Here is a 10,217-nt window from a genome sequence, read left to right as displayed (position 1 = left end):
ATGGGCAGATCCCACAAACTAAAATATGAACAATCACAAACAGTTCTGCTCATTGGTTTGCATTATTGCCCTCATGTGATCAATTAAGTCTTCTGTATGGGTCCAACATGCACAGCACCAAGGTAAGCAGTATCACCCGACCACATGCCACACATCCAGGGGTGACTTCAGGTGACTTATAAGTCACACACTATAAGGTTGCAGCTGTTTCCCCTCGAAATCTCAGGAGCGGTTTGAGAGTTTAGCGTCTCTTTTCCTCTAATTAGTTTGACTCTGAGGTAAGCAATCCATCTGACATCTGTGAGCCGTTCTCATCTCCCCCACTCAAATCCTCACGCACTTCCGTTTCCTCAGACTTGTGCACGTGGAGCTCACTGTGAAAGGAGGAGGCCGGTGGACAGAGAGAGGCCGCATGGGGCCGGAGGTGAGGTGGACAGAAAGGCTTGGGTAGACAAGCGGCTGACAGCCAGCAGACAGCAGCTCCTGAGGTTTCCATTACCTGAGACACCCTGCCCAGCCACTGGCGGCCCTGTCACCTTAGAAGGAACAGCATTCTCAACTTCAGTATGAACCCAGACAGAGACACCTGTTATGTAATATTTAAGATAGTGTCAGAAACATCAACAGCAGATGCAATATACAAATACATACACCGACTCTGCAGAGCTACACGGCAACATCACGCGTGCAACAACAACTACGTGGACTTCGCAGCAACGCCAGACCAGACAGGACTTCTTGACCCCTGTGAGCAATCTGTAACCTATGAGATGGCATTTTTACTCAGCATGACTCATTGTGGAGAAAATCTTTACTCATTACCCAGTCTGAATCCATATCCATCCATCATCTCTACACCTTAATCCTCACCAGGGTCATGGGAGGCTGGAGCCTATCCCAGCTGACTCAGGGTGAAGGCAGGTTCACCTGGACAGGTAACCAGTCTATCACAGGGCTACACTTAGAGACAGACAACCAAGCACACTCACATTCACACCTACGGACAATTTACAATCACCAATTAACCTCAGCATGTTTCTGGACTGTGGGAGGAAGCCGGAGAACCCGGAGAGAACCCACGCTGCACGGGGAGAACATGGAGACTCCACGCAGAAAGATCCCGGGTGACCTTGTGAGGCGACGCTGCTAACCACCGATCCACCGTTCAGGTCCTGAATCAACATACTGGTTCTAATGTTGATCAACAGCCTAAAGAATGACACAAAGGGGGCGCCGCTGTAGCTCACCTGGTTGAGCTGGTGTCCCATATGCAGGGCTACAGTCCCAATGTGGAGGTCATGAGTTCGATTCCTGCTCATGATCCTTTCCCACATGTCCTCCCCCCATTCTTCTCCCCTACTTTCCTGTCTCTCTCTGACTAAAACTATCCAATAAAGGCACAAAGGCCAAAAAAAAAAAAAAAAATTTTAAAAATGACATAAAGGCAGGAATGGACGATCAATAATCCACTAATATTTGTGGCTGAAGCAGGCCTGTTGTCCTTCACTGTGGCTGCTTGAATTTAGGGCAACGATCTAGTTTAGATCAACAAAATATGCAGAGGCAGCCAGCAGGCCAGAAGACACAATAGAGCAGGGAGGCAGTAAAACAAAGCCAACCAAAGCCACAGGCGCTAACACTTCCCTCCCATCGCTCACCAACATGCTCTCTCACACACACTGGTAAACACTATACATTACAACACATACAGCCTGAAGCTCTAAAAGGATTGTCCATAAAACATCCAGATATTAGAAATCTGTGTGACTGACAGCTGCATGGTTTCTGTGGTTTCTCTGCTCCTGATGTATGTGACAGGCGGCTTTTGACACTCATTACCATTGCAGCAATTTGCATCAATAACTAATGCCGATGTAATTGATTCAGGGTAAATGAGATCCATCCATAGGTGCCGACTTCCCCAAATCAAGGAGATGAAAAGGATTCAGCAAGAGAGTCCGATCATCTATACGGTTAAACTGATTGATCGTAAGGGAAACGTGATAGAAACGTGTGGTGTAGTGTGGCACTTTGTCCCGTGGCACTTACGGATGGCACGCATATCGGTGCCGGCATACAAAGCTGCGGCGCTGCTTAACCTGAGCTGTCACATACGTGTGGGGCGGTTGCATTTCAGGATGAGTGTCAGTGAGCTTTAGCGGTGGACTGCTTGGATTTAGCTCCTGAATCCCAACACGTATTGTCTTCCAAGGCCGTAGATACGATAAACACACAGAAAACAAAAAAGCCAGATGAGATAACAGCTGTCTTCTGGCAAAAAAACAAAAAAAAGCATGTAAAAAAGGATCACAACTGTTTTAATTAAGGATTAATTCACCTGTTATATAGATAGATAGATAGATAGATAGATAGATAGATAGATAGATATTAGGATACAAGATATAATAAATAAAATACTCATAATAAAGAAAGTGGCAGCACAAACGGCCTCCAAAATATAAATTTATACAAAATAGTCACTGATCAATTATAGTCTAATCAAATAACCAGCATAATAGCCTGTAGTATAATAGTAATGTGTTGTAATAACCACCGTCTACGGCTTTATTGTTGTGATGGTCTCAGATCAGTCTGAATGTGCCCTTAAGGGTGACTCAACAAATTGCAGTCTGATAGGCAATATTAGAGGCTTTACTAGCATAACAAGGGCTTTTTTAATTGGCTGTTAAATTCACAGTCTATGGCTTTGATGCTTTTATTTGTAATTACCTCAAATACAGTCTCTGTGCCTTATCTAACTAATGACTCAACTGTAATGCATTATTCCTAAACAGATATTAAGTCAATGTGTGTGATAAATGACAGGAAAACAGGCCACACAGGTACATAATATAATGATGATAATAATAATAATAATAATAATAATAATAATAATAATAATAATAATAAAAATAAAAATAAATGTACCAAAAAATGATCATATTGCTTTTCTGGATGCGTGTCTGAAAAGTGATATAAGTGATATCATCTGCGTAATCAAATATAATGGAGCAGCACTGGGGGTGTATCTGCAGTCAGCGCCTCCTGTCTCACACATCAGCAGCTCTTAACACTCCTGTGGGCAGCCAGTGACACCAGAGAGACGCCCGATGTGGTTCTGCCAGATCACTGCTGCTGGTTCTGTCCGCTTTATTAGAACATGTCAGGCTGAACTTTTAGGTTTCCAGCAGGAACACACAGACACTGACTTCACCCTGACCGGCCAGAGCAGGACTCAGTAGGTCCAAAGAGTCCATCAGCTGCCACAGACACAGAACCACCAACCCAGTGTTTATTCAGTCATACCTGCATGTCGTCAGAACTTCACCTGTTCGGCACATTTGGGGCAGAACACTGTACCGGTACATGCCTTTATCACACCTCTACCCTGTGTTTTCTTCACTACGGCTCCTGACCTCATTGTGCAGGTGTCCTGACAGAACCGGAACCAGGTGTTCAGGTCCAACAAGACCGCGTTTCAAGTTTAACATTAATAGACAGAACCGTTTAAAACAACCCGGTCTGCTCAAACCATCACCATAAGTGACCATGAACAGGTGTAGTGTCTGATGTCAGCATCGGAACCACCGGTGGGTCACGGCTCGCTGTACCGCCGCACCTGTCCCTCCGTCCCGCCCGGCCGGCCCTGAGCTCTTACCTTGGGCTCTATGGCACCGCTCCGCCGCAGGCTGCTGGCATCGCTTCTGGAAGTCTGGAAACACGCGGCCGGTAAAACTCTCCCGGTCTGCCCGTCGCTCGGCCTGGACTCACGGAGGAAACTTTTCCGTTAACTCACATTGTCGTTAAGTCGCGCGGGCGGCGGTGATGCTGCTGCTGCTGCTGCGAGCGCACGCGGCGGCTGACGTGCTGCGTTCAGGGTCCGCTCCAGAGCCAGCGCTCGGAACTCTGCGGAGTTCAAAAAGCGAAAAGCGAAGTGTTGGTGGCTGGAAATAACGACAATCAGCTCAGTGCTCGGTGGCCGTTGACTGCTGTGTGAAACCTAACATCTAACGAGCGTGTTTTTGTCGCAGCAGCGCGTGCAAACAGTGTATGAGTGCGGTTGTTGTGAGGAGCGCGTGAAGGCAGCACAAGCAGGAGAAGGAAAGTGCGCAACTGCAAAGCGGACTTTATTTATTTATTTATTTTTTATAAGTGGACTGCCTGATCTGGTTACTGGACCGGGTCTGTGATCAGCTCACTAGGTCTTCTTTTTTATTTTTTATTTTTTTATTCAATATTAAACAATTAAATTAGTAAATAAACAAACACCCACACATACATAAATAAGTAGAATATATATATCTATATTTATGGGAATAAATAAATGTTATAAATGATATAAAAGTCACCAAATCTTTTTCAAAAGTAGTCATTTGAAAAATGTCCCTTCAAAAAAAATAAAAACCTCTTCATTTAACTATTCCCTGCTTTATTATTTCAGGATTAATTTTATAGACTTTGTTTGTTTGTTTGTTTGTTTGTTTTAATTTCCTGTGCAGATAATTTCCTCTGTGGCTGAGGAGACACCTGTCCCCTCCTTTTCAAAATCCTATTTTTCCTCCTTCAGTTTTGGACATGTTTGCTCTTACAGAAAAAAAAAACCTGAATTTATCCTCTCAGGCTTCTCACACTACCTGAAGGTCGCTGAAACACCTGCAGACAATACTCGGGGCACAAAGAAGCACTTAACAGGTTTTTCCCTTTTATATTTTAATCTACAGTTAACACTGTCCTAAAAACAAACGCCTTTAAACATCTGTCATCATCATTATCATCTCTCAGAAAGCACCAGATGTCTGTAGGGAACTGAAAAGACCTCATTTCTATTTTTCATTAGATGCTCTTCATGAATAGCATTACGATTTGAACTATTCTGACTTTATTAATGATAAATGGACAAGTTATTGCTGTGGAGTATCTGAAGTCATTAGGGTGGCTAATAAATCATTATTACAGGGTTTAATCATTAAGGCCCTTCTTAATGAATGTGATGTTAAATTGTTTTCTCTTCCCTATTTTTATAAACAAGTGGTCTGACCAACCAAAGGGAGTTTTTGTTAACCCTACAGGTATTCTTGGCTTAATGAAACATTAGTAATGATTTATTAACCACATACAAAGAGTGTCTTGTGAGAAATAAAATTAAAAAAACAAAGAAACAGTGGTACCATAAAACGTATTTAACAAAATGTTTCTGCACATTATGAGAGAAAAATAACCCCGTGGATGAGCTCACCACAGGCTGCAGAACTTCAGTAAAGTTCTACTAATGAGGACGAGTTCATGAAGGAGGATGTCACATAAATGATCTGATACGCTGAAACACACTGAGTGTCTGCTGTCCGCCTGTTTCATCTGTATGCTGTATGTCTCCAGTATGTTTCAGACACAGGTGTGAGTGCTTAAAAGAAACAATCAAGTCTAAAACAAGTGAACTTTATTTTGTATTATTGCGCCACACAGGTGTGAAGGTTTAGAACCCGCCCAGAAGATAAGGGCCTGACGTGAAAAAATAAAATCTCAAAAGCTGTTGCAAAAAACAATCCCATCAAATAAGTCAATAGAAAGGCTGAACATGTTCTGTTTAGTTACCAGCATAACGACCAACATATGAGGAGTTCATTTACAAAACCAGATACCTCCATCTTCACAAACCTTCATAAACCCACGTCTCCATCGTCCACCTGAGACAACACCAGTCACACTTCAGCTCTCTGTTGTTGGATCCACTCAGCTTCAGTTTGACTGATATCATCTCAAGCAAACAACAAAAAAACAAGCTTTCTGAAAATCTACAAAAATCTGTTTTTGCAAATGAACTCTTCGTATGTTGACCAAACTGGTTAGACTGGGTGTGTTAGCAGCCATGGCAGGATTTGGCCTATGCACTGGTCTTGACTGGTTTTACAATCACTGAGCTGCCGGTGAACAGCGTGGGGAAGAACCCATTCATGAAGCTGTTCTTCAGACGGTGCACGAAGCGGACGTATCTGACCCCAGGTCCGTAGCCGGAGAACACATGCGCCACCTGCAGGCCAACACAGACACATGCAGTGAACAGTCTGGACACAGGGAGAAGAGGATCACTGTCGGGGGACTCGGCGACTCACCGCCTTCCAGTTGTGTGAGTAATTCTGGAGCTCCTCGGTGGGGCTGACAGAGTGCTCTGAGATCACTGTGCTTCTGTCTGCACCCAGAAGCTTCACCTGCAGCTGGTAGATGGATTTATGCAGCTGACTCTCCTCATACCTGATAAAATGACACAAGATTGGTCTTTATTTTCTCATAACTTCAAAGATGTTTCCTGGATAAAATATCATGAAAACAGACCTGTGTTCAGTTACTACTCTTTTAATTAATCAGCCATCATCTCTATACCTTAATCCTCACTGGGATCATGGGGGGTGGAGTCTATCCCAGCTGACTCAGGGTGAAGGCAGGTTCACCTGGACAGGTAACCAGTCTATCACAGGGCTACACTTAGAGACAGACAACCAAGCACACTCACATTCACACCTACGGACAATTTACAATCACCAATTAACCTCAGCATGTTTCTGGACTGTGGGAGGAAGCCGGAGAACCCGGAGAGAACCCACGCTGCACGGGGAGAACATGGAGACTCCACGCAGAAAGATCCCGGGTGTCCTCACCGGCGACCTTCTAGCTGTGAGGCAACAGTGCTAACCGCTGAGACACCTTGCAGCCCTTTAATTAATCAGTTTCAGTAAATTTTAGCACAACCTGGAGATTCCTTTAGTGGGACGGTCAGCCGAACATGCAGCCCAGCGCACAGCTCACTTTAATACACATGGAGAAATAAGTTTCCAATAATAGCTTCTACATCTGGGTTTAAAACAGCTAAAAAGACATTTGTATTTTGATTATGCTTTGTGTCACATAACAAGGATGCTTCTTGGTAACTGATGGGAACAAGTGAAACAGAAAGCTGGAATTCCTGCCTTGTAGTTGCACTAACCTGCCAACTGATCAGTTTACATCCATGTCTCTCCAGATTCATATAATGTTATACAGGTAGTGAAGATTTCAGGTGTGTAAGTTCAAACAATAAACCTGAGTCTTTGTGTTTGCTGTTTGACCACCAGAATCTAAGAAAAAGTCTTTATACACTGATCAGCCACAACATTAAAACCACTGACAGGTGAAGTGAGAACATGGATCGTTTCCTCATAACGTTACGTCCTACGGGGTCACGACATTAATGTGACCCGTCACACCCACAAAAACGTTGTTACACATCCTGCATGACTAAATCACTCTGCAGCTGCAGCAACTCATTGTGCAACGCCACACAACAGGACTGGCTGGAGGATCAGGACCCAGAGCTCAACGCACTGCTCCGCCCTCCAACTCCCCAAATCCTCACCTGATTGAGCACCCAGGGAAAGCATCTGAATAAACCTAACCCACATCGGCCCCACCCAACAACCCACAAAGGACTGGCCGCTCACCCCAGAGGTCCTGTCCATGCCCCGATGGGTCAGAGCTACACAACACTGGCTTCAAAGCTCTGTCTGATCAGTGTATCATGTCTCTGCTGTGTTTTGCTCTAAGTATGCCTACGACTATGTACTTCAGTCTAAATCTATTTAATAACCCAACAGTGGTGGCCAGCAATAGTAAATGCACGTCTTTGCCACAAATCTGCTCAAACATGTTAATATTCTAAAGTAAACCACAAAGCCTGTCAGTACAGCTGTGAAACACGTCCTATACATGGTGTCGCCTATGTGCTGATAAGGCCGCAGTGATAAGTGATCATATACTGTCTGTTATATGGGCTGAAGGGTGGGAATGCTCATAAACCAACCAGTCTTGGACGACTATCTCAGGCTGAAAGGCATCCAGCAGCTCGTCCCACAGGCCCTCTGCCTTCAGGTCCACGACCTGCTCCATGGTGAACCAGCTGAGGAGGAAAGAGCAGGCCAGAGTTACGTTGAGCTCCACCTGACTTCACTGCACAAACTGCTGCAGCAAAGAGCCGAAGCCCAGGTGAATTCAAAGCATGCTGTGCTGCTGGTTTCAACAACTCTGCAGGCAACTTTCTTCAGTGTAGTCTGTACATGTATGCTCACTGCTAAGCCCTGATCCAAGCAGCTGTGTGGTTCATGTCCTCAGTTACCTGAATGTAGGCAAATTGCAGATCACGGCACCCTCTGGGATGCCACTGCTATCATAGGGCAGCACCTCTGTGCTCGTGGTCCAACCGGTAAAGTCACCTAGGCATTAAAAGATCAGCTAAGATTTACAAAACCTCATTAATTCTCCTGCTTTTTAATCGGCTGATCTCTCCTGTCTCTCACCATCAGGCTGAAAGCGTGGAGGTCCATCTGGTGGCACTTCGGGCAGGTCGGGTTCAGGTGGAGGAACATCTTTACTCAGCCCTGTGTCAGGAAGAAGACAAATTACTGGTGTGACCTCTGTGATCCCTCAGTAAACATCACCTCCCTGGACGAGTCACTGGGTGTGCCTCTCTTCTTCTGTAAAAACACACTCTTTACGCATTCGTCTGCATCATTTCTGCACATTGCGACACACCTCAGGTTCCACTGAATTTGTCACTGGTGTTGCAAAAGCTTTTTGATTTGCAATGCAACGGTCTTATTCCTCACCACGCCCAGATACACAGTCCTAACACCGATGTAGATGAAATGTAGACGTTAAAGCCTAAAATTCTGTTAACTGAATACAGGACTCAAACAACTGCTTTTTCAGTTATTCCTTTGGTCACAGATCGATCTGGGGTCACTGTCTTTCTCTGTCCTCCATGCTGACATAGTCGTGGTTCCCTGTGAAAGCTTTTCACTGTGTTGTGCAAAGTCTGTGGATTCAACCCAGATTTTCTGTTTTCTGGTAAAACATGCTGCGGTCGTGTTTTTCAAACGCAATTTTTAGACACCTGACGAAACAAAATGTCATGTTTCCTTCCAGATGATCAGCTTTGATCCTGTATTCAGGCCTGTTGTCGCCACTTGAATAAGGCTGCATGGCACAGGTCATTTAAAATCAAACCAAGGACAGTGATGAAGACTCTCTGAGGACAACATTCACCAGCAGCAGGGCGATGTTCGCCTCACACGTCTTCATCAGCCACATCGCACAAAGGTGTTCATCGGTGTTCATGAGGAAGTGTGTGCCTTGTTGGTAACTAATCAAAATGAGTTGTGACCGAGAACAGCTGTCAGGATGAGAAACACACGTTGAAATTCTGGGTTTAAAACACAGATTCTAACAAAAGGTTCGGTTTGGATTGAAACACTTTGTGATCATGAGTGAATAAAAACACGACTGTGAACCAATGGAAACACCTGAAATGACTTTTAAGTTAATATCTGCACCAAAGACCAGCTATGGATCAGTATCTCTGAGCTCTGAACCCTCCTCTGGACCGGTTCTGTGGATTCTAACTGTCTCTGCATCAGTAAGACTGTCTCTGTACCTGTGACATGCGCAATGACAACAAAGTTCTGATTATAAACCGTCTGTGATTGAATAAACTGACTCTGGATCAGTAAAACTGTGTCTGGATCCGTCTTGAGAGCAATGAGTGGTGTGGATCAGCACCGAGCCTGTGTGTGCCGGTGCTGTGGTACCGTGAGGTGCTGTGGTACCGTGAGGTGCGGGGTTCTTCAGCAGGTTCTTTCCCAGCGGTGCGGCTTCGTACACGGCCTTCCAGTCCACGCCGTCGGGCATCGGGGCGCCCTGCAGACCCCACTCAGCCTCACATCTCTGCTTCCACTCCGACATGCTGCTCACAGACTCTGGTGAACTCACACTGATCCAACCAGGAAGACTTTCCGGGACTTTATTGCGGAGTGCAGACTGAGTCACACCCGCTGAGGAAACACAAACAGAGCAGCTCTGTTCCTCTTAAAGCCGCAGCAGCACCAGCAGCACCAGCAGCACCAGGTTCGGCTTTACTGGTCCTACTGGTAGTAATAATAACAGCAGTAATAACACAGTACTACAGGATAATTCCTTAACAGTCAGTAGTAGTCACGGATGGTAACAGACGGAAACAACAACCCAGCTGGATGCATCAGTAACTAATAAAGTCAGTTAAATCAGACCTGTGTAGCAGCTGGTGCATTATGGTCTATGTAGTGCTGTTACCTCAGTGAGCTTTACAGTGTTATGCTTTCTATCATTTATGTACAGTTTAGACCAGAAGTTTACACACTCTGTATAAAAAGACA

General features: G+C 44.9%; 1 protein-coding gene across 2 annotated transcripts; it reads right to left on the bottom strand.

Annotated features, from left to right (window-relative positions):
• Positions 1-5,420: 5,420 nt before the first annotated feature.
• nccrp1 (P1, F-box associated domain containing) lies at positions 5,421-9,829 on the bottom strand. Of its 2 annotated transcripts, none has more exons than XM_008297372.1 (6): positions 9,615-9,829; positions 8,325-8,405; positions 8,144-8,240; positions 7,832-7,927; positions 6,111-6,249; positions 5,421-6,028 (listed from the first exon to the last, which is right to left on the bottom strand). In XM_008297372.1, exons 1-6 carry the CDS (start codon positions 9,766-9,768, stop codon positions 5,882-5,884), a joined length of 714 nt encoding a protein of 237 aa, XP_008295594.1. In that variant the 5' UTR covers positions 9,769-9,829; the 3' UTR covers positions 5,421-5,881. The 2 variants fall into 2 exon arrangements, with proteins under 2 accessions (XP_008295594.1, XP_008295595.1); XM_008297373.1 differs by having other exon boundaries at positions 9,633-9,827.
• Between the last annotated feature and the right edge of the window lie 388 nt (positions 9,830-10,217).

Source organism: Stegastes partitus, unplaced genomic scaffold (assembly GCF_000690725.1).
Source record: "Stegastes partitus isolate 25-593 unplaced genomic scaffold, Stegastes_partitus-1.0.2 Scaffold1214, whole genome shotgun sequence".
NCBI lineage: Eukaryota > Metazoa > Chordata > Actinopteri > Pomacentridae > Stegastes > Stegastes partitus.
This window is presented reverse-complemented; position numbering and strand designations above follow the sequence as displayed.

What these genes read in the sequence shown, in the direction of transcription:
- nccrp1 (XM_008297372.1), bottom strand. Translation starts at nt 9,768, where the DNA reads ATGTCGGAGTGGAAGCAGAGATGTGAGGCTGAGTGGGGTCTGCAGGGC. An exon ending in TGCAATTTGCCTACATTCAG is followed by an intron (nt 7,928 to 8,143) that starts GTAACTGAGGAC and finishes TTTCCTCCTCAG; the next exon opens with CTGGTTCACCATGGAGCAGG. An exon ending in ACTCACACAACTGGAAGGCG is followed by an intron (nt 6,029 to 6,110) that starts GTGAGTCGCCGA and finishes GTTGGCCTGCAG; the next exon opens with GTGGCGCATGTGTTCTCCGG.